The sequence below is a fragment of the Lagopus muta genome, chromosome 4 (genome assembly GCF_023343835.1).
Source record: "Lagopus muta isolate bLagMut1 chromosome 4, bLagMut1 primary, whole genome shotgun sequence".
In the NCBI taxonomy this organism is placed as follows: domain Eukaryota; kingdom Metazoa; phylum Chordata; class Aves; order Galliformes; family Phasianidae; genus Lagopus; species Lagopus muta.
Genome location: NC_064436.1, coordinates 37625142 through 37649770, shown reverse-complemented (window position 1 = coordinate 37649770; position 24629 = coordinate 37625142). Strand labels below are relative to the sequence as shown.

At 38.2% G+C, this 24629-nt stretch overlaps 1 protein-coding gene across 3 annotated transcripts; it reads left to right on the top strand.

Moving 5' to 3' along the window:
* Positions 1-4066: 4066 nt before the first annotated feature.
* Positions 4067-23340, top strand: AP1AR (adaptor related protein complex 1 associated regulatory protein). Of its 3 annotated transcripts, none has more exons than XM_048942390.1 (10): positions 4068-4412; positions 9303-9351; positions 10857-10883; positions 11763-11788; positions 12592-12688; positions 13515-13613; positions 16417-16475; positions 17538-17611; positions 18446-18574; positions 21023-23340. In XM_048942390.1, the coding sequence occupies exons 1-10, from the start codon at positions 4336-4338 to the stop codon at positions 21286-21288; spliced, it is 903 nt and encodes a 300-aa protein (XP_048798347.1). In that variant the 5' UTR covers positions 4068-4335; the 3' UTR covers positions 21289-23340. The 3 variants fall into 3 exon arrangements, with proteins under 3 accessions (XP_048798348.1, XP_048798347.1, XP_048798346.1); XM_048942389.1 differs by having other exon boundaries at positions 16414-16475; XM_048942391.1 differs by lacking the exon at positions 13515-13613 and having other exon boundaries at positions 4067-4412; positions 16414-16475.
* The last annotated feature ends 1289 nt before the right edge of the window (positions 23341-24629 follow it).

Here is a 24629-nt window from a genome sequence, read left to right as displayed (position 1 = left end):
ATTGCTGGACTCCCTGGTAACTACTTACAGTGAACTGACAGTTGTGTGTTTTGTAAATTTGTGCTTTTCTCTCTGTTTTCAAATTCCCAAATACGATAAACCATTGTGTTTGTTATTGTCAGAATAGTGTAATACTTGGAAATTCCTTTTCTTTGAGTCTGCCCTCCACCCTTGACATTTATTTTGTTATAAGCCTTTAATTCCAGTTTCTAAGTGCATCCAAGTGAGAGGTAAAGAAATGTTCCTATTTAATCAAGGATGCTGTGTCCAAGGTCTTTCAAATTCATCTGGTAACCAAAAGAGTTTCAATACACCTTCCCACAAATAAAATCATTGTGAGCAACAGTGCCCTTAGAAAAATTAGAGTTCACATTTACGGCACAGTAAAACAAATAGGTTTGACAGAAGCAGATTGCTGATAAGTGGGAACAGTTGTTTGTTTCCACCTCTCCCTTACCCGCTCGGTTACTGCCCTTTCTTGCTAAACTGTACGTGTGATCGGGTTTTGTGCTGATTCTTTGAAAGATTTCAGATTAATGAACAGCTGGAGATGACAATTTAACCTAGATGTATAACAGCTAGGATGGTTTGACTGTCTGTGCCTCTATGATATTGCCGACTGGTTCCTAAAATTCTGACTAGCTGTATTTGAGTGTCCTGTGGAAACTCCAAAGATCTTAAAACCAACGGATAGGAACTTTATAACCTTTACAAAAATTAAAAAAAAAAAAAAAGAAAGAAAGAAAGAAAGAAAAGAAAATGCAAAGGTAAAGATCTATTTGTGATAAGGCTTACACTATGCAACCATAAATGTAGCCTGATTTCAGGGGTACAGTAGTACAAGAGGTACTTGATTTGAAATGAATGTTGTTTGTTTGTTTTAATAGGGTAAAATCCTACTAAGATTTTTCCTTAAAAATTAACAGCCCCACTTCAGTTTGGTAGCCAGCTGCTGACTGAATGTGACCTTCTTCTTCCTCCTGCATGGTCCCTAACACTGCCTCTGTTTTTCATCTGCCTTCTAGAACAGTCGCCAAGGCATCAGGAAGACAGGAATAGCCACAAAACAAGTGGTGAGTTGATGGCATAAGAGCTGCCTGACTCCTTCTGAACAAAGCCAACCTAAGAGAGTGCCTGAGATATGCTGGCAATCCACTTGGCTGTAACACGTAAAAAGCCTTTATAAAGCATTCTCCCTTGAGATTCCTTAAAATTGTGGTTTTCCTTAAAGCCATTAAGACGTAGAAAGAATAAATGACTAAGAAATCTTATCTTGGCATGAAAATGTGCAGTGGGCAGAGTGCCAAGATAAAAAAAAATCACTATGAATTCATTTAATGAATATTCTATATCTGAGCAATTGTGCACTACTGCAGGGCAGCCTAAGTTGCTAAGAATATGGCAATGATAAAGGTGGAATAATTTGCTTTAAAATGGATGTTGATATTTGCACTTTTGCCGTGCGCTGCATTTTAAAAGCATGGCACTTTCTACACACACTACATGCAACTTAACATTAGGCATGAAAGTAACCTGTTTACTTCAGTAAGAGCAAAGTTTTTCAGTAACAGCAAAATTTGTATGTGTATTTTTCAAATTAGACTTAATCTAGAGCACTCTTGGTCTTTCCATTCCACACTCCTTTTCTTCTTGCTTTTCACACTGCTGGCATTGACTTATTTTGCTCTAGGCATCAGTTTCATGGAAGGATTCATGCAGAAGAAAACAGTCTCATAAGGCTCAGAAACTGTAACTACAGGAACAAAGAAATGGTGTGTGGATATTCCAGATACAAAGGTGCTGTATTTAAAAATTGTTTGAGGGGTGGGGGAATGAAGAGGTGAAAGCAACAGGAAGAAAAGTATACAGACAGACAGCTGCTATGTCTGTTCCAAAGCCTGCAAAGCTGCATTAACTCCTAACCCACCAGGTTGCTAGGAAATTGTCTGACCTCACTGACATCATGCCTAGCCATAGTTTGCCACTTTGACTTTTCAGTTTATTCCAACGAGTTCCTAGACATTTCTCTCCCGGGCTTGCTGGCCTACATTTCACAGTCCACGGGACTCTATTAGGAAAGGTCACCAATTGCTACAAAGAGATTTATGAATGCCTGCCAGATTTGACTACTGCAACATTTCTCTTTGGGAGAGGAGCTGCACAGACCTTGCCAAAATGCTAATTCTGTAGAAAACAGCATCGTGAAGCATCATATATTCCAATAATTCCTTCTGAAACCTGCATCATATTTCTCTTGAGTCATGTTGATACGTGTCACCTTCTGTAATTAGTTTCTAGTTGTCTTTGTTTCTCCTTCATACTCACTCTCACTTCCCATATGCAATCACTGTAATGAACCTTTCGAGGCTGACCTCACATCTCCAGGAAAAAAACTCAGAGTTCAGTTGGCATTAATTTATTATATACCTCCCACTTTCTACTGCTTATCACTATTGTAGCACTTGCTTTCTCTGGGTGCAGGCATCTGTTCAGCACTACTAAAAGATAGCTAACTTGGCAACTGATTAACTCTTTCAATTCTAAGCTGCCACTTTTGGATTCATTAAATAAAAGGCACAAACAAGAACCATAGACTCAAAATAGACCTCAAAAACTGAGTTTGTCAGCGCAGATGGTTCTTCAATGATTTTTTTCAAACCATAACAAACAGTACTACAGTTTTATTTCCCTACTGGACGTATCTACCTTCATCCCTAGCTCTAAGTCCACCTGAAGATCTTCTGTACAGAAATTGTTTAATCTACAACGAGGCACCTCTTTTGGTAGTATTTATATGGTACTTTTTTACAACATACGCCTTCCCTCATGAAGAGATGCACGCATTTGGTGCAGATGATCTAGTGGTCTTCTCCAACCTTAATGATTCTGTGATTCAGTAGTCACAAAGGCCAGGTTAGCTTGTGTTGACCACAAATTAAAGATCTCATTACCTATTACAGAGGAGGTAGGTGCAATCTCAGGGCCATGTTGCAGGCAGAAATTCTTTTTGTTCATCACTGGTAAGAAAAGTGCATCAGCTTACAAGAGAGATGATGCAGTGGTGCTTGAACAATCTACCTAGAGGCTTAGGGAGAACAGAGTCTGTAGTCTTTGCTGTCTTGAGGAACAACAAAAGGTTTTTCAAGAATGCAATTCTCTGGGTACCAGTCTGGCACCGCTTTGGATTTAATATGTTCTTGGAAGACTAATGAGAATGATGCAGGGCACATATAGTACCTGTCCCTATTACACTGATACATATTTTACCTTCGTGACCTACCAAGAGCCCTTCTGACCTGAGCACAGATGGATGCAGTTGTACTGGGCTTCTGGACAAGATGAAGTGGAAAACCCTTCTTGCTTATTGACAGCATTCAGTGCAAATAGGATTGGTTAAGTGGTGATTCCAGCCTCCTCCGGAAACTAACTTAAAGATGGCAACAATTCCTCTTGGTTGTAGGTTGCCTTTGTTGTTTATTTCTGGGTTTTGATCTTAAACTTTGTATATGTAACTGCAGCGGTAAGTTAAAATGATAGGGTTTGGTGTGATCACAGAATCATCCAGGTTGGAAAAGACCTCTCAGATCATCTAATTCCAAATATCCACCTACCACCAGTATTTCTCAGCTATGTCCCTTATTGTCACATCTCTATATTTCTTGAACACCCCCAGGGTCGGTGACCCCACAACATCCCTGGGCAGCCTGTGCCAGTGCCTGACCTCTCTTTTGGGAAAATTTTCCCTATTATTCAACCTGAACCTGCCCTGGTGTAACTTGAGGCCATTCTCTCTTGTCCTGTCACTTGTTACATGCGAGAAGAGGCCGACAATATGATACTTGAAGCCAGAGAAACTGGAGGTGGTAAAGGATAAGTGAGATATCTTGCTAAATCGTATAGTCCCCATGATCCAGACACGTTTGACAGCTTGAACGGCATTTAGTGAGTTCAGGCCTGGTAATTTCAGAGGAACCATTTTCTCTTTTGCAATACGAGGTCCACAGCCAACGGGAACTCCGAGCCGCATTCCAGGCCCCACACGTGTGCTCGCGAGGGGCGGGCCGCTGCCGCCCGGGGCGGTGCCAGCGCGAGGCATGCGGCATCCGCCTCTGCGCTACGGGAGCGGCGCGGCTATGAGGCCGTGGGCGCCGAGTTTCCGCCCTTCTCCTCTTCCTCCTCCTCGCCCGGCGACCGCGGCGGGCCTAGCGGGGCCCTTTGTTCCTTAGGGCAGCAGCTCCCCACCGCTGACCGCCTCGGGGCGGCCGCGTGGCGCTGTACGAGGCGGCGGCGGGAGGAGGAGGAGGAGCAGCAGCCGCCGCCGCCGCCCAGGATGCGATGGGGAACTGCTGGGCGCAGAGCTGCTGCGGGCTGCTCCTCCGCAGGGAAGCGGGCCGGCTCCAGCGAGGCGGAGGGTAAGCAGGCGGCGCGGCTGCCCCTCTTTCCTCTCCCCTCCCCGAGGCGGGGAGGTGCTGGGCCCGTCCGGCTCCGCCCTCCTCCTCCGCGGCGGGAGCGCGGCTCGCCGAAGGGCTGTCCGGGCAGGGCGAGGCAGGCGGGCGGGCAGGCGGCGGCGGTAGCACCTCGCCGGGCCGGGTGGCTGCGGGGTTACCTCACCGTGGGCGCTCTCGCAGAGAGAAAACCATAAAGCGGGTTTCGTGGCAGCCGCCCAAGTGCGCGCCTTGCGGGAAGGCGGACAAGGCGACGTCTTCGGGAGGATGACCTTGTGCTCCCTGTGAGCCCTGCTGCGGTGCGGCGGGCAGGCACTGGAGGCCGGCGGCAGGGTGATGCAAATAAACTTTCCGATTTCGTCTCGGTGTGGAACCCGTGCTTTGTTTTCCAACCACTGATTCGCGGAAAAGCAGCGTGCAAACCCGGAAGGGTACGTGCCCTGCCGGCAGCTCCGTGTCCTTCCGTACACCTGCCGGTATTCGGCAGTTCGGTGTCGCCTGCTGTAAGAACTGAAGTACTGCCAGGTCTTGCTGACCCGAGCACCTTGCATGTAGCAGGCTGGAGGCTTTTGATTTCAGTCCGGCTCTACAGGCAGGTCAGCTTGTCCTGAGGGCCTCCTGGCGATCCTTTTTCGAGGAACGGGGCTGAGAGCAGGGTTGGGCGGTGGAGGATACCTGTGCTTGGGTTCCTGGTGCTCCCAGTGAGGGTCTGGGGATAGCTGAAGTGTCTTGCACTGAAGTGTCCTTTTCTTCAGCTGTCATCTGAGAAAAACAGGTAATACTTGATAGGTTCTTACTTCACCTGTTGTTTTTGCTGAGTCTCTGATTATAGCCCTTCTGATATTCAAGGTTAGTGATAAGAAGTTATCTGCTATGTGTTCTTGTGCTTTAAATTGATTGTTTTGCTTTTGAGGCTCAGTGGGTTGGTGTTTCTTTTCTTCGTGCTTGTTTTTCCTGCCCAGCCACTGTTAACTGACCCAATAGCATTGGGTAGGAGGCAGAGTCTACAAAGGCGTAAGATTGTCTTGACCATAATGGTAATTCCTTGATTTACCCTTATATTTTATCTCTCCCTCTGCCCCAAACTGACTGTTGCCTATTTATTTATTCTTTTTCCCCTTACATTCTTTTCTTTGTGCTTGTTTGCAATCCTTCTATCTGGGTCTTTTTGTGTGTGTTTTGTTCTGTTTTCTAAACATTCATTGGTGCTTGCAGTGCCATCTCTTCTAGTGTTTGGCTTGAGTGCATGTCTGACTGAATTTACCAAGGTGATTACAAAAAATTGTTTTCAGAACTTGTTTGCTTCTGCCATGCTCAGTCTTCTCATATTCACCAATTGGTTTTCTGCGTGCTCTTACTGAGGTTACCAGTTTTCTTGACAGACTGTGTTTTGATGTCTTCCACGTAGTTACCAGTTTGCTGCCAGCTTGGTTTTCATAGTGGCAGACAGGAATATCAAAGTGCAGCATTATGAGAAATGCTATTCTCTTAAACTGGGGGATGGGGTTCAGGAGACGTTTGTAGGTGCCCACCCTTAAAGGAGAAGGTTGTTTGCAGAGATGGCTTAGCTTCTCTGGCATGCATGTATTTCGTCTTTGTCCAAGGTCAGACTGTCCTTATCAGTGAGATAAATCTTACTGTCTGCTGTGGTAATGGTATAAATGTACGTTCCTTCAGGTCATGCCTGCAGTGAAAGGTTTTGGGTACTGTTAGAATCACAAAATCACAGAGGTTACACAGAATCATAGGGGTTGGGAGGGATCTCCAGACATTGTCAAGTCCAACCCCTCCGCCAAAGCAGGTTCCCTACACCAGGTCGCACAAGTAGATGTCCGGGCAGGTCTTGAATATCTCCATAGAAGGAGACTCCACAACCTCCCTGGGCAAAGTTAGAAAAGTGGAATCGTAGTGCAGAAAACAGACTTTTCTAACTGGCAAAGACAGCAACCTGTTTGGATTCCCTTTTGAACCCTGAAACTGGAATATCGTGTACAGGGATCAGCTTACAAGCAAACAATCATCAGTACTTCCTCTTGTAGACAGGTGGCATACATCTCAATAGACCTTTGTTTTGTGGACGTGCTGCCAGTACGCAGAATAGTATCAGAGTGTTAAGCAACCTGGGTATTTTCCATAAGTGTACAGTGAAAGGGACAGGGTATGAGACTAAATACAAAACTCTAAAATGCGTGTTATGAATTTTTAAGTTTGAAAGTGACCAAGTCCTGCAGTTCTGAATTCTGCTACCAAATTCAACAGATCTGGCTACTTCTACGGCAGCATAATGTAGCTTATCGAGTTAATGGTGATTATTGTCATCACTCAGATTTATTTTTCTTCTCCAGAAAGAGAACTTCATTATTCTTAGGTACTCCAGGACTTAACTGTAAGAAGTAAATTCTGAATTAAGTAGTAAACTACAGTTTTTAGCAAGTGTTTTCAAGGCCTGCAAGATTCTAATCTGTGTTTAAATACTTGGAGATGTATGTATAATTTGTTGCAGTGATTCTAGAGTTTATGTTGAACACACATAGAAAGTAAAGAAATGTGAAAATCTTCAGTATAATATAGTTCACCTTTCTGTAAAAACAGAAACTTTCAGTTGGTGACTTTTTATTTTTTATTCTATTTTTTAGGGAGTGTCCTTAGGCTTCTTCTGAAATAGTTTGACATGAAGTACTACAATCTGCAGCCATAATTAGAAAGTAGGTCACTGCTATTTTATCTCCGTGCTTGACCATAAGGGTTCTTACATATATAGGGCTAAAAATAATGAATAGAAAGAATAAATAACCTAGGGACAACGTATGTAGTTCTTTTCTTTTTCATTAGGGTAGGGAGGTGTTACCATACAGCAAAATGTAGCAAAACCAATTTTATCCTCAGTGTGGAGGGGAAAAAAAACCTAACTCGTGCCATGGTTTTCTTACACAAAATGTTAATGTTTAGTAGAGATTTTTTTTCTCATGCATTTAAAAAATACAGGTAGTAACATGACTTTGCATTAAAGGCTAACAAGGTACATAGATGTTAAGTGGATTAGAGTTGGTTTATTTAATTTGTTTTGAACTTGAAAATCGATTTAAAAGTGTTTATAGGTGCAGTGGCATACTAGGTGCCCTGCTTTCTCCAATGCTCATCAAACCTAAGTCTGTTTTAGCAAATAAGAGTTGGAATGAGAATAATAAGAGTGGTAGGCTTTTCAGTATTTCTACTTTATTTCAGTTGAAGTTGGTATGTATAGTGATGGAGCTGTTTTCCATTTCTGTCCTCCATGAACTCAGTCGCCTGTAGATGTGCTGAGATTTCAGGTCCCAGACTCTTGTACAGAACTAGGTGTTAGGTTATTGAGCCCCTGTTCAGTAAGGAATGCATAGCAGGAAATGTAGATCTTCCTTGAGATGTCAGCACTGTTGATATGTTTGTAATACATGTAGTAAGCTTACGCTACATTGCCTTAGTTTTCTGCTCCTTCACTGTTCAGTTCTTGCAACTAATCTGACTGCAGCTTCTCTGTCTGAAAACTTGTCATATTTTGAGTAGCCCCTGTTGCTGTAAACTGGAACAGTGTTTTTGTTAAAGAATACAAGTTTTCCTGAAACAGTTTTGTGCAGCGGTCATAGTAATTTAAGTTCTTAATGGCATTGGCTCTTGCGTGCTAAAATGTTGCGCCTAAGAAGTAACAGTGAAATTATCTTAAATGCTCGTACTACATTTGGCAGCTATAATGAAGATGTAGTGAATGAATTAAAATGCCCATTTTCCCCTGATTTTATAGCAATGAATCAACTGAAGGTGGTTCCTTAGTGCCAGCTGTGCATTGCAGTGTTACAGCTGTGTGTGCAAGGAAAGGCTGACCAGGAGTCTGCACTGAAAAGGGCTGTGCAGGTTTTTGGAGGGCATGTCCTGAATGACTTCTAAATGAAAATACAATGGGAATGAAATGTGATATGATTGAAATAATCCAGGCTTTGGCTGGTGTGTAGCTTTTAGTAAAGTGGAGGTGTGTGTTGATTGCAAGTACAGAACAATCTGTCGTAGAAGTATAGAAATGACTGGGGCACTGGATATATTCGATATCAATGAGCACTTGCAGCTGGAAACTTTGCTTTTAAAAAAGTTAGATGAAATGGATGTTTTAGTGAAGCATGAATGTACTTCTGGGGGACAGCCAAACCTCTGTCGCTGGGTAAAATTTATTCAGATAACTCAATACTGTATTGGTGTTGTCCTTTTTATAAAGGGCAACATTAAGACAGGTTAAGAATAAATGAGGAGACTAATCCCTGTATAAAGTTACTGACTCCAAATAGCTCTTTTTCTAGCTTAGGAGTATTGCCTTTATCCCAGATTGGTTTTTCTTAGAGATTCTTTCTTGTTCTTTTGATGATTGGTAATGCTTCCATGAATATGGGGGAAGAAGGTCAACCTTACAGCTGTGTAAAGCTGTGAAAATGGGATGTATTGTTTAATGTTGACGTCATACAATTATGCTGGTAAATAATTAAACCCCATGATGAGCAGTGGAGCTTTTGGAAGCTGTCTAAAACAGCGTTTTTCAAGAGAAGTGTATTAAAGAATGTGCTTAATTTGTCGATGGCAAGTCCATCATGCTGATAGTGGTGCCTGCAGTTTGAGGGTGTTCACGTTTTCTTCAGTTCTGTTAGCCTCTGTGCTCTGGTATAGGATGGTAGCGATGGAGAGCACAGCTTGACAAGTCAACATATTAAATATATGAAGTTTATTTCATACTGAAAATATTTGAAAAGCTATTTAAAATTGTGTGACTCTTGTTTTCTTTCTGCTGAGGTTGAAATGAAGATTATTTGTAGAGTAATACTGTACTTATTTTTCCAGGTCAAAGTACTTTAGAACATGTTCAACAGGAGAGCACTTCACTATAGAGGTGAGTATTTACACTTAAAGCAGGTTGGATTTTGTTTTGTTTTGGCTTTTTTTTTTTGTTTGGTTGGTTTGGAAAATAGTCTAATTTTTGTTGTGTGGTGATGTTTTTTTGTTTGTTTTCAGAAGAAAATCAGTGGAAAGAGCTTATTTTTAGCAATACCTTTAATGCTTCTTGCAATAAAATACTGAATATATTGAAGTACTCTGGGTTATTCCAGGCTGAATTGGTGCTACACTGGATCACACATCATCACACTTCATTAATCTATCATTTGTAAAGAGTCATCTGTGATCATCTGACATGAAGTAACTGTGGTCACCTGATAGCCAGCACCGGATCATTCTGAAATCTGTCTATTGGTCCTTTCATCCCTCATATGCTGGGAGCTATTTTCTCCCCTTCTGCTGTTAATGTGGAATATTTTGTTCTTGACTGCAGGACCATGAGTCTGATTCTAAAAATAATAAAACAACAAAAAAAAATCTGCTGGGATTTATAGTTCTATAAATGTATAGTTAGATGCACATCTGTCCATTGTTTTCACCAGAGAGGTTCTTCTCAGCAACTGAATATCTCTCCTTTTTGTGAAGGGTCATGTAAAGTTTATTTGTATTATTTGAAATTGTCAGAATAAGCTGGTTTACTTCCTCCAAGTATTTCTTATGGCCCAAAAATTCTAGACCTTTCAGAGATTCCCTTTACTGAGAATGCTAGTAATTCATCACGGCTTTAGTTTGGAGCCATGTAGAGTGTGGAAGATGTGTTTTTAGCACACAGCTTCCAGTTGTGAAAGAGCATTCCTGCAGCATCAAAATGATAAAGAAGGTTCTGTCCTCCCCTCAAGTTCTTACAGACATTCTACTTGCAGCAATTATAACAGCAGAGGAGTCTTGCTGACCTCCACTTTTGATGTATTTACCTCATTTGTGATTACTATTCTGAAAACAATAGGGAATTTTTCCATTTCCTCTGTTTCATGAGATAGTTCAACTGCTGCTGTACCCATTCAAGCAACTTCAAATGCTGCATGTATTCTAGACTGCTTGGGGACTTCTTGGGCTTCTTATCATAAGGCATTACATTGCTTCATTGGCCTTTAGGTTTTTATGTACAAAGCTGGGGTGTGGGGTGTGTGTTTTGTTTGCTTTTAGAATCCTGGGTAGGAAGTAATCCTATATATTCTGTAAGTTAAATACATCTTCAAATACTTTTTTTGAAGCATCACAATTACCATGCAAAGGGCAAGTTACTTGCACTGTACCCATCACATTTTGTGTATGTTAAGCTGAGTGGGTGCTTTGATTTATTGCCATACCAAGATAGAAGCTTTGCTAAATGTACTAATTCCTCAGAAGGAAGATGCTTTTATAAATAGCATTACAATCTCAGTATTATCACTGGAGTAGTATTTTCACAAGGCACGTTAAATACGTGAGTATGTGTAATTCAGGTGTTCAGTGATTTGTTATACTGGATTGTAAAGATTGTTTACTTTTTCTCTGCAGTTTGAGAACCTCGTGGAAAGTGATGAGGTAGGTGCTTGGATCATGACATGAATCTTGCTAATGCAATGCACTCACTTAAAATGGTTGCAAGGTCTGTATCTGTCTCCTACTGGATGCCACGTTGATCTGTTCAGCCTTAAATTGCTGGGTTTTTTTACTTTTTGGTTCCTGGAGTTTTCCTGGAGTTTTGGTTGCTCCAGGAATATTTAATGCGTTCAGAGAGACGAAAAGCTGTGATGATTTAAAAAAAAAAAAAAAAAAAAAAAAAAAAATCTGGCTGTGGGAATGTGGGAGGTAGCACTTCATAAAAGTGTTATGGATATTAGCAAGACAGGAACTAAAGAGAAAGCCAAAAAGCTTTGAAAAAGAATTTGCTCTTGTTACAGACCTTGTATGCAATTCAGCAAACACTGAGTAGTAAATGGGCACAAGTTGCTTTGCTGAGGAGCATTTTGGTAGCCCTGTGATGTGACAGTTGTGGGTAAACTGACTGAAAGGTTTAAAAAAAACCTATTTAAAAAAAAAAAAAAAAAGAAGTTGGCCTTAAAACTATGAATTAAATGTAGGTTGATAATGGTGGGAAAAATGTGTTTTCATTACTTTGACTTGTGTTTTAAAACTCAATGACTAGTAGTTTGATTCCTGAAATACACAACTGGAATGTTTATTTTCAGTTGGAAGTGCTTATTTTTTTTACTTGGTCATCTACTTTGGTTGATTGCATAACAAGTTCACAGAATCACTCAAGTTCTCTTAACATTCCAAATTAAAATAATAAAACCAACACATGGAGTGAAACTGATTTCATATCATGTGTCTTCTACTCTATTGCAATTGATTGACTAATGGGATTTTCAAAAATTAAAGCTGGTTGTTTTTGTGTTGTTTTTTTTCTGTTTCCCACAGGGGGAAAGCCCAGGAAGCAGTCACAGGTCAGTTGATTCAGGGCCTCTTTTCCTCTGCTCTCCTATTGAATTGGAAAAAATTTTTGAGGCTTCCCATCGAAACTCTTTTTTTTCTTTTCTTTTTTAATTAGATGCACGGGCAGAAAATGTTAAATTAATCTTAATGCTTAACTGTGTTAAAACAGTTGAGATGATGGCAAGTCTGTGTGAAAGCAGAACATTGTGAAGTGTCTTCATTCTTGTTCCTTGGGGTTACAATTAATTTTAGCTGGCTGTGTTAGTATTTGTGCAAGCTGTAAAACTTAGTAAAGGTAATGTATGAAAACACTAAACTGTGTTTCAGTTGCCTAATTCTAGATACTTTGAATTACTTCCATTTAATGTTTCTCAAAATGCAGTTTGCTGTCAGAGGTCCCAAAGAAATGATATAGCAAACTTCACAACTACTATAATGCTGGTTTGTTATGCATGTAAAAGTGGGCAACAAGTGGAAAAGGAACAAATCAGAATTAGGGAACCTGAATAAATGAGGAAAGAGAAGTAAGAGTTACTTAGCAATGAAATTTTAACCATTTGGTTCCAGTAATTGTTAGCAAAATATGTTTTGAGGTTATACTTCTTGTAAAGATGCAAGAAATGCTTTGTAAGGGAAAGGCAGCATTTTCTCCAGTAAACTGGAATTTTGGAACTCTGCTCAGGAGGAGCAGGCCTAATGCACAGCTTGTTGAATTTGGATTAAAGAAGTCAAAAAAGGCTGTGTGTTTATGTTTAAATTATTTTATCATGACTAAGCAATAAGTAGTCTTTTTGTGTTTCTGTCTTGCTTTTAGACCTTTGACTGAAGAAGAAATTGCTGATTTGAAAGAGAGGCATTACGACTCCATTGCTGAAAAACAGAGAGCTGTTGATATGAAACTTCAATCAGAGGTAAGTGGTTAAAATTACTAGAATGATGTGGGTAGTTTTTGGGGTTTTTTTTTTCCTTGTTTTGGTTGCTTGCTTGTGTTGTTTTGTTAAGTAGTTAAGATCAACCATGAGCATGAGATTTCATTTGTGTGAATGAAACAGTTGATATTTGTACATCTCCTGTAATTGTTCAGTCAATGAGATACCCAAGGAGTTTGCTTTGCAGCTAAGTTTGCATCAGAGATTTTCTTTTTAATAACTTCAGAGCTGAGTGAATGGGCTGGCTCTTACTGAGATCGGTCAAATGTTGAAGTCTTCTATTTGTAAGAAAGGCAAAATGGAGAATGTATTTGATTTAGTTTTTCTTGTGCTGAGTTTTTTCCCAAACTTTTCTTAAGGAAAAGACAATTTGTCAGTTTTCCTTATGTGTTCTGAAGCATTTCCTGGAATGTGATGTAGAATACAAATAGAAATGGAGAAAGATTTTGAATAAAGTAGTAATTAAATCTGCAGCTGAAGTTCTACGTCTTTCATAAAATTATTTTATGATACAGCAAACCTCACAACTACTATAATGCATAGTAACATACAACAGTGCATTTACAGCAACTCGCTAGTAATTATGTTTATTCAATAAGATAATGTTTAGTTATCTGAATTTCTTGGGATGTTTGTGGAGGGGGGAAGCTGTTAGATTCAGTTAAAGGAAAAAAATGTTTTACCTATAGTTTATTTTGTTTTTATTTTCTAGTAGCTCTTCTTTTGATTTATAGAACTTATGATTTTACTCACAGGAAGATAGATAGGTTCTGCTTTTGTTAACCATTATTATTTTGTTCATATACAGTTAGCCTTACAAGAGGAGAAGTTAAGAATAGAAGAGGAGGCTTTATATGCTGCACAACGTGAAGCAGCCAGGGCAGCAAAGCAGAAAAAGCTCTTGGAGGTGAGGGGAAAAAGACCCCAATATATATCAGAGCTTCTCTTCTGTTTTTATGTATGCAGACTTTCCTCATATCCTTTCTATCTCAGGAAATGTAAAAACAAAAGTATTTCAGCTTGTAAATTCCAGCAGAGAAAGTATGATTTGAATCTGACCGGGAGAGCTGAAAATCGTTAGAATTGTTTGAAACAGCTTACTATGCTGATTATAGATTATGATTTTTTTGGTCTAGAATTAGCTTAACAGATTTTGTAACACTATATAGAATTTACTGATCTTTAACATAATCTATGATAGCTTTCTAACTAAAAATATTGAAATTAAGCACATGTTACAACATCATTTAGGCTTAAAAAATGAACTTATACCTTTATTTGCACTAAATTGTTGCCTGTCTCTGTGGTTCATGCTAACATGGGGATTAGTGTTTGAGTCATCTGAATTCACTGTTGACCCTGCTTTGAGCAAGAGGTTGGGTTTGGATGACCTTCTCAAGTCCCTCCCACCCTGAATTGTTTATAATTTTGTGATTTGTATGTATAGTAGCCAAACTCCAGTAACAACTACTTAACAGTGGTGTTTATTTAATGTATCCGTGCCTGCCTTTAGATGTCTGTCTGGTAACTGGAGCTTGGTCAAACAAAACAAAAGCTATATCTTGATTCCCTGCATTTCTAAAAACTGTTACTGATTTGTCTCCTGATAGCATTTATTACTGATTGTTTCCATGTTGCAGTTCAAAAACATGTATTGGTGCACTTAATATTTTTAGCATCTTAATAAGCTGTTTAAGTATATGTTCTCACAGAGGCTTCAGGTTGCCAGAAATGTACGCGTTTAACAGAGTGTTTTTCAAGCTATCTGTCCATATATCATGTGTCTGACTGAAGTTGTAGTATGTTTGGGGCAATTGCTGCTAGACGTGTGATATTTCTTCAGTTGGAAGTAAATCTGTAAGTGTTCAGAATTAGAGTAATGGAAGAAGTCTGAAATCTATAAAAGGTAAAGGCAAGGTCTGTAACTCCAGTGTTTTTTCTGTATTCAAAAGTGAATAAATTGAAAGTTAGTATTTGCAGGCTGATAGCGATGACTCAGTTTTCATCTAATATTTATATTACTAAGTATAGCTCAGATCTCATTTTGCATTTCTCTTTCTATCCTCTTGCCATTTAGGGTGGGTGGCTAATTCTTTCTGACTCTCTTTCCCTGTCCCTGTCATTTTTTATTTTTTTTTTTAACTCCTCTACGTAAAGTCAGGAAAATTGATTTCTTTTATGCTTGAGCCTTTCGCTCATCTTTGTAGAAATTCTGTGTGAAAAATACTGCTTTCCTTGTCTCAGTCTTTTTATCAGGCACCTCTGAGGCACAACCTGTGACAGAATGCATTTATGGAGTTTTTATTTTCTTTCTCTTATGAAATTAACACCACTTACTCCCTCCATAAATAAATCCCATCCAAAATCCTGAAGCGATAAGGATTTCTAAGGTAGTGTTTTTGTATATATATGTATATATATATATATATATATATGCACTAAACTTGAACCTTGCTTTATCTAGCAAGCTAGAAGCCATTTTCTGAATACATAACTGACATCTTTTTTATTCATTAAGTATTTTAAATTTAAAAAATGTTTTTTCATTGAAAATATGGTTACTCTTTAAAACTGTTTGCTGATGTTTCCCTGCTGAATGTCAGGGTAGTTTACTGCAGAAAGTTTTAATATATGTGCATGATGGAACTTATGGTGCTGTATAGTTGTGATTCCTCAAAATGGATAGGTAATTCAAGTCAAATATTATGTAGGTATATGAATTCTAAAAGTCTGTTGTTGCATACATCAATAATAGATTTTTCTTATTGATTTATATTTTCTTTTAACACCAACTGTGTCAGGGCCAATTTCCTGGCCCTTTCTCCCTGTTTACTTAAGTCTTCCCATCTCTTACCACCAATATTACACTTCTAATTCTTCCATGCTTCCTATTTCCTTACTGGTTTCAACCTGCTTATTCTGATACTTTAATACTTGTGATAGAAGGTGCCAAAAAAAAAATCATCATCTTGGGACTGAAAATAGTAGCTGATGAAATATCGCGCGTGATTGTTAATCCAGCTAAGAGTGACTGTTGATGAAGTTTAAATTTGGCAATTAAAAAAACTTTATTTACTTACACTCTGTTTTTCTTTGCAGGGACAGATCCGTAAAGGCTGAGAATAGATTTTTCAGAAAACATTGTAGCTAATTAAGTCAGATTTGTCTATAAAGCTAGCTTGGTTGTTGTTGTTGTTGTTTTTTTGTATTTTTAATCCTGGGCTTTGCCACAGTCCGTGTGAGCAGTACTGCTTCATTGCTCATTTACCTCTAGTCACATAGTTGGTGGTACCCAGTTTTAATGCTTACTTTTTTCCAGGCGAGGGAAAAAAAGCTTGAGACAAAGTTATGTTCTTGAAACTCCAAAACTTAAGAAGCAGTAGAACCCTACTTCTGTGACATTTATTGTTCCTCTTATCACTACAAAATGAATGTTTCTCAACTTGTACCTTGCATTTTTTTCGTTCTGTTTCCACCTTTTCTTAATTGAGAGATTTCTGAAGTTGAATATTACTTCCATATAATAGACTCCTCAGTATCTTTAAAATTTGATCTTCATTTGAGTGAAAGTCAGTCTTTTCTTAAGCTGTACTTGGACTGCTCCGAGAGCCAGGACAATGCTCCTTTTAGTGCTGTGATTAAACGAATGAGTATTGAGATTTGAGAGACTGCATTCAGCATTTTCAACAATTTACTTCTTTCAATAGCAGCGTAGACAGCAGAGGATAGCACAGAGAACACATGTCCTTAATAACGGAGACTATCAAAGGTAAGATATAAAGTGTTAATAATAACTGAGCTGCGGCTGTCTTTATTCCTGCTCATCCCTATCTCACACATACAGGAAAAAATAATTTTTCAAGACTTAACACGTACTGCATTGTTAAGTCAGAGTTCTTTTAATTCATTGCGGGTTTGTTGACATCAAGTAGTTACTGAATGCAAACTGGTTCCCCTTTAATCTGCAAACCCTGAGGGGAGATTGCATTTGCTTTAATTGTCACTGTAGTTACTAGACTGATTCATAAAATATCAAACCTACTCTCAGCTAACATCTGTCTGTCTATACATTATATATCACAGGATCTTAGTGATTTATATGTATGTACACACCTACATATGCATAAATCTATATATGCACATGTATATAAAATGCCTTATTGTGTAACAAAAACATTTAATTGTAAAATGTCTTTATTCAGAACTCTTAGAAATGCCCCATAAAGCTACAAATTAATTGAATGGGAACTTGAATGGTTTATATATTTTGCTTGTTTCTTCATGAATGTTGTTCCTTTAATTCTCCCTACAAATTACAAAGATATTTACTGTCAAAGGATGTATGAATTTAGAAAAAGCTCTAAAGGCAAACCATTATTTTTAAATGGAATAGAAGGGATGTTAGATGGAGAAAGTACAGTAAGAAAAGGAGCTATGAAAAATGGGTTTTATTGGACAAGTTGGAATTGGTCACATTTTGGAAATGTGTGTTACAACATTTGAATACATTGAACTAAAAAAAAAAGTTAGGAATGATCCATAATGACAGAGGAGAGGGGAAAGATTGTTTTATGACATAATTCATGTTTAGCTGAAATTACAACTAAGAATTGAACAGAAGCTCAGACTCGGGAGGTGTGTGATCTGAAAGAACAGAAAGTCATTCTGTGATCTTATTGTAGATTTTAGTTAAAGATTTATGTGCTTTATAGCTTACAAGGGACTGTGAACGGTTTCTTCAAAACTGTGAATGGGAGGATGTGTGGATTAACATCTCTTTCATGGTGTTGTTAGAGGTTTATAAAGCTAAAAATAAAACTTGCATTTACAGCTCTGTGACAGAGGAAGATTTTGACTCCTTCTTAAGAAATACAAAATTCCAGTATGAAGCTTTTCGAAGTAGCAGTAAGTCTTCCTTTTGTAACGTGTGTCTTTTAAATGTTAAGTGACTCAGGAGCACAGAAGTGATATTTTTTTCCCCACACAGATAAACATAGTTTTTAGTTTTTATATGTATCATCTTCGGGGGGGGGGGGGGGGGAGGAACAGAGAGCGAGTTCCTTTCCTCTTTAATCTGCAGTGCTTCAAGAGCTCAAAAAATATAAGAAATATAACTTGAGCTACTGCCATTGCAGTTCTCAGAGGCAAGTTATGTAGGGACAAGTTCTGTGCACGGATTTTACTTTACTAAAGCATTCCAGCATTCCAACTGTATGTGTGGAGGCAACGTCCGTGCAGTGGACTTTTTTTGTGAAGTCCAAGTGTATTAAGGATGCAAATGTTTATATGTAGCTTTTTAAAACCGTGTCTTAGAAAAATAATTAGAATCAAATTAATAATTAACTTCTTGTTCTAATTAAGTTCATCAGAAGATTTGGCTGCCTATATTTAAAAATTCCACTAGCACTTTATGGGAAAATAAATGTATAAGCTGTTAAATCCATTAGTTTAATGATGGTCTGTGATAATCAATAAGAAGTATGTTGTCATACAAATTCAACCTGCACCTTAATGAATTGTTCCATAGTTGTAATTGCACAGTGTGACTAAATGTCATCCCATAGGATCTTGGTGCTGTTGAGTGTTACTAAGCAACTTTGTACTCTTGGGAGTGATGGTTGAAGCCTTTTTTCAAATGGGACTTGAAGTACACGACATAGAATGAAAACTTAATTTGAAAGTTTAGTTTTGTGTGTTAAATCTCAAATCCAAGTGTTTGTGAATAACTCTTTTGTACAGGACTTTCATCTGATGCTACAGTGCTGACACCAAACACAGAGAGCAGTTGTGACTTAATGACCAAAACAAAATCAACGAGTGGAAATGATGACAGCACTTCATTAGATTTAGAATGGGAAGATGAAGAAGGTAAATTTGTCATTTTTAAATGGGAAAAAGCTTACTTCTAATGATATTTCTCTCAATGTGTAATGATTAAGCTGTACATAAATTTTACGTAGAAAACTGCTCATTTGATAAATGTAGTTATCTGTCTAATAATTCATTTATTTGAATCTTTTACTAAATCTTTATTCTATTAAACGAAACTGTAGGGTAAGCCCATGCCAAAATGAACTGTAAAGAAATGCTGCCCTCTTGTGAGCCAGTAGCAGCAGGAGCAGTTTGTTCTATTTCGTTTTTCAGTTACAGAAATTGATCAAGCATATTTCATTGAAGTATTTCAGGAAAGTGGGATTTTCGTCTTTTGGTTGATTTATTTGTGTTGTTCAGGTTTTTTTAAAACGGATTACTTTAACGGTAACTTTTATGGTTCTACTGGAAACTTTCCTGGTTGTGCGTTCCGGATGAGTATCCCAACTGTTTTTGTTGCTGCTGTTGTAGATTTTTCCTGTTCTTTTTAGGAAATATAGAATCATAGAATCACCAAGGTTGGAAAAGACCTAAAAGATCATCCAGTCCAACCAACCACCCATTCCCAATAGCTCCCACTAAACCATGTCCCTCAACACAACATCCAGCCTCTCCTTGAACACCCCCAGGCTCGGTGACTCCACCACCTCCCTGGGCAGTCCATTCCAGTGCCTGACCACCCTTTCTGAAAAGTAATACTTCCTCATGTCCAGCCTGAATCTCCCTTGCCGTAGCTTGAAACCATTCCCCCTGGTCCTATCACTAATGACACGAGAGAAGAGGCCGACCCCCAGCTCACTACAACCTCCCTTCAGGAAGTTATAGAGAGCAATAAGGTCTCCCCTGAGCCTCCTCTTCTCCAGGCTGAACATTCCCAGCTCCTTCAGCCTCTCCTCATATGGCCTGTGTTCCAGACCCCTCACCAGCTTTGTTGCCCTCCTTTGAACACGTTCCAGGGCCTCAATATCTTTCTTGCAGTGAGGGGGCAGAAAGCCCTTCAGAAGCCCTTGTCTTTCTTTCAAAGTTATCCAAGTTTCTGGGATGTTGCCTTTTGAAAAGCTCACCACAAATAAGCTAGAATTTAATTTAACAATTCATAACTTTTTTTTAGTGTGTGTAATTTGAATTGTTGGCACTATCAAGAGCACTAAAATGTCAAAACAGGCTTCTGAACTAGAAAGATTTAACTTTCACCAATCTTCATAGAAATATACAACCTATTTTTATTTTTTTTTTTTTAATGTGGGCCAGAGGAACTGAAACTAGAACAGTGCCATGTATGTTGAAATATACTGGATTTTACATTGAGAGGCAATTAGCACCAGCAGAAAAAAACACGGCAATGTCTGCATTTCAGCAGACTTCAACCAGCTAACAACTTAGCCACGGGTATTCATCTGTTTTTGCACTTAAATACTTAGTACTGAAAGTGCCAAAAACTGCTGAACTGCAGACATTGCTGTGTTTTTTTCTGATTTCTACCAACTTCTGTGCTGCAAAGGGGCAGCATTTTTAAGAGTTATTCATTGTGACAATTGTGCATTTCTTTTCCCTGTTCCCCTCAAATCTTGAGCAGAAGAGATGTTAACACAATCCATGGAACACGATTTGTATTAATGGTTGTAAAGAAAGTAATGTCATTTGAAAGCATTACTAGTCAATACTGCAAAGACTTTGAGTAGCCTTAACAAATTCTTTCTGGATCTGATCTAGCTGTAAGTGTATTAAAACAATCTCCTTGAACGAGATTGCTTGCTTACGGTAAGCAATTTAGTTACTCTATTATCTACTGGCAAAATCTACTGTAGAGACCATAGCAGTCTGAAGAGTGTATTGGTGGCTGGGTTGAGAGATCCAAGGTACTACTTTGTGGATTAGTAGTGCATTTCAAATGTTAGCAGGGCTTATGGTAGAGTTGTACAGGGACTTCTCAGAAAGTCTGTGTCTACTGACAGAATAAATAGCAGCTCTGATGTGCAATTATGTGACCAATGTTTTGTCTTATTCTATATGAAATTAAGCTTACATTTCCAATAAAAAAGTATCCAATATCTAATTTTTAGCTTCTGTTTGAAATGTGGTGATATTTCATCTGTTTGTTGATGAATTACAGGAGTATTACAGATATGTAGCTTTTCTGAAAATGGCACAGTTCCAAAATCTTGTAATGATTTCATGCCCATAATGGGGTGCAGTAGGTTTCATATACAGGAGAAATGAATACTGCTTCTGAATTGTTTCACAGTATTTTCTGACTTCCTCTGAATTTTAGTAGCCAAGCTGGCTACAGTGTGAATAACAACACTGTGGAGCAGAACAAAGGAAAAACCTGTGATACTCATGAAAATACCTGAGTCTGAGATTCTTGTTTCTTATGTTTCAATGGAAATGTAAAGATAACTTGCTTCAATTATGTCCTTCTCATAAACATGTCTTAAATTGCAGGCATGAACAGAATGATTCCAATGAGAGAACGCTCGAAAACAGAAGAAGACATACTCCGGGCAGCACTGAAATTTAATAGCAAGAAGACAGGAAGTAATCCAGCTTCAGCCTCTGATGATTCTAATGGATTGGAGTGGGAGAATGACTTTGTTAGTGCTGAAATGGATGATAATGGCAATTCGGAATATGCTGGATTTGTAAATCCTGTATTAGATTTGTCTACATCAGATGTAAGGACATCTGATTCTGATCAACAGGACAGGTAGTGAAACTGTGACCCTTGTTTGTGACCAAATGTTTAAAAGTGAAATAGAATGTACAAAAACATATTGCTCTTTTATAGCACTGTTTCCTTCTTTTTCTTACAAATGGATCAGCAAGGAATGGGGAAGACTTGCTATCTGATGAATTCAGAATTAAGTGCAATTTTATCATCTACCTTCTAAACTTTTGTGAAAACTGGGATGATTCTATTGTGTATATTTCTGGATATCTGGATTTAATATGAAATTATCTGTGCTAACTTAAGCTTCGTAGCTTAGCGTATCTATATTTTAATTAGCCTTCTTTTCTGGATGATGTTTCTATGATTTGTTTTTAAAACTCATTGTTGTCCTAAGAAAGTCTTATATAATTTATCTAATACTTGAATATAGAAAAGTATTTTTAAAAATCTGTCTTTATTTCTTATATGTGCTCTCTGATGTGGTGTTCAGCGATTTAAAGGGTGGAATTAGCCAGTTGTGGAAAAAAAAATCACACCATGAATTGCAGTTTTCTCTGTCATGAATTCTGTCTAGCCTTCTGTGTTCCTTTTACCATTTCCTTTACTTTTTTCTTATTATTTTATGCTAAGCACAATTTACCTCATGGTATGAATCATCGGGTTAAGTAAAATATTGTCTTCTGTAATGATGCTGTCTAGGCACAGTGTGCCTAGACAGAGGGGAACAAAATATAAATACTACTTTGTTTTAAACTGGAATAACCCATTATGTGCTGGGTGACTGGGAGGACCAAAGTTTTGATTTTTGATCACCCATCACCCCATTCCCTTCAAGGTCAACATTTGCTACTACATGGTTTTTAAAATTCTGAAGTTGTGGATGACTTGTAAATTAGCCTAATGAGAACGATCATTGAAAAACGTTCTCTGAGTGAACTGGGAGACTGAATTTCTCTATGAAATAGTGTAGTTGAGCTCTCTAGCTTTCCTGTGCCTCTAAACTAAATGGTTAGTAGTGCTAACATGGGCTGAAATTTAAGCAGGTGTTCAGCTACTGCAGATCTAGTGTATTGTGTGGTCTCCCCTTTGTTTTTAATATAAGTTACTCTTTAAGAAGGGGAAAAAAGAAAAGCAATCCTCACTGAAGAGAAAGTGCAAAACAGTTGTAAACCTCAAGATTTCCCCAGCATTTCAGTACAGCCATACTAGTCTACTGTTACTTTGTTAGCTGTCTGTTTTTTTTTCCCCCTGAAAAAAGAGTGAGGTTTAACTTCAGCATTTACCCTGTTACGTAGGGAAAGCGGCATCACTGGAACAACTGAACTTGTTGGTACGAGTTACATAACTGTTTTAGATCATCTGAGCTCTTGTGTAATGTTAAGATTGCTATAATGTGGTCCTCTTCTTAACAACTTAAAAAATCCTGCACATTTGGATTAAATATGTACATATATCGACACTGGCAAAGATTAAAAAAAAAAAATCTTTTGTTGGTAACATTCCATTTCTTAATTTAAATTGTAGCAATGTCATTGGAAATATTTTAATGTATTATCTGCATTTGCAGTGCCTGTAATATGCTTTAAAAATTTGTACACATCAAATGTATATTTTTGGTTTGGCATAAGCTACTACTGTATAACTTCTGATGTTTATTCGTATAATATATTCTTACTGTAATGAAGACAACTTTCTCACCATGTAAATAACACTTTTTTAACCTGCTGAAACTGTAACTTGCCCTTTCCTGATCAGATGAGATTGACTTGTCCTGATCATGCTTCAAGGAAGTAAGCTATAGTCCTGCTTGTAGAATGAGCAGGCATTTGGCAAAAAAGCAGCCTTATCTCCAACTGAAAGTCTGTACTGTGATGTGTGTGTTCTGTAGACATGGTTACTAGCATTCTGCTTTTCAGAGTTAAGTGAATCACAGAGTGACTTAAGAAATTGCTCTCGATGTTTGTGGAAATGTGAGAAATGAAAAGAGGATGTAAACAGCTCACATGAAACAACACAACAGTACTATAAAATACGTATCTCTGTAAAAAAAAACTTAAAACTAATTAAAATTTTCAGTCAGTCTTATGTTTAACAGTGTTTTCTGTTGTTTTTGTGGTCACTATTTCATGCATAGTGAAAGCAGTACGTGAAGATGAACTGCTAAGTGTTACCCAAAATTATCTCTGCGTTGTGAAAGAATCTGTTTCACTTTTAAAATTATTATGCATCACATAACTAAGGTTTCGATGAAGCTGTGCCTTTGAACTACTGAGCTACTACTGTACCCTCCCCTCTTTGAGACCTGTTGCTGTGGAATGGAAGCTCTTACAAGTTGCAATGATAGAGGACCTGAAGAACTTGGAGTGTGGAGCCTTTCTGTTTAAAAAGAAGCAACTGTAGCACTAGGATTCAAACTAAGGTTACATTTGTGTAATGCAAGTAGCATCCTTGTCCTCCTTGTCTGTCCTAGCTAGCATATCATTTTAACTGACTTGCTGGCTGTGTCTGCATAGGGGCAACTGTATATTAATTAATTGGAAATTGTTTTCTATTGAGGAAGAGTTTTATTAAGTTGTTCATCTTAAGTATGTTTTATGCTGAAGTTGTGCTGTAATCAAATGTGAAATCTGTTGATGTGATTGGGCAGTCTCTGCGGTATTACTTGACTAGCAGAAAGTTAGTGTTTCAGAGAATACTGTCTTTTAGTATTCTGTAATTGTGAATGCTGTTAGCTATCCCAAGTAGGGGGAAAAAAAAAAAGAGAAATTAAAAAAAAAAAAAAAAAAGCATCTACCTTAATGCATGTATTATTTTTTCCACTTAAGTTAGTAATATATGATTAATGGCAGCTTCTGTCCATGTGTGTGGAACCCAAGGATGCTGAATTCCCACTGATTATCTGGAAGACATAAAAGGAGTGTCTTCAGGATATCAACTAAATTCTGTGAAGGGGGAGTTGTATTTCTGAATTACTTCAGTTGCCAGCTTTATGTAGCCTCCTAGGCACTTTGCCAGCTTGCTTTGCTATCATACTGGTAGTGTAACTTTCCTGTGTTTCTCTTTTGCCTGAACTGGAACAGTAGACTTGAGAGTAAAGCCTCAAAATAGTAATAAGAAAAGTAAGCATCAAACTGTCCATTTTGTATTTTGAATCCCCTTAATCCAAACTCTTCAATCTTTTCATAAACTGATGTATGAACAGTGATTTTCATTCAAGTCAGTGGGATAAAATTGTCGCTCACGCAGTTGGTTTAAAAGAAGATTCAGTCTTACTGCTCCAAAGTGATGAATTGGTTGATGATCAATTAAATAACTTGTGAAGTATTGTGAGAATCATTTCAAATTGAGGGATCTGACTTTGGAGAGAGTGTATGCTCAGAA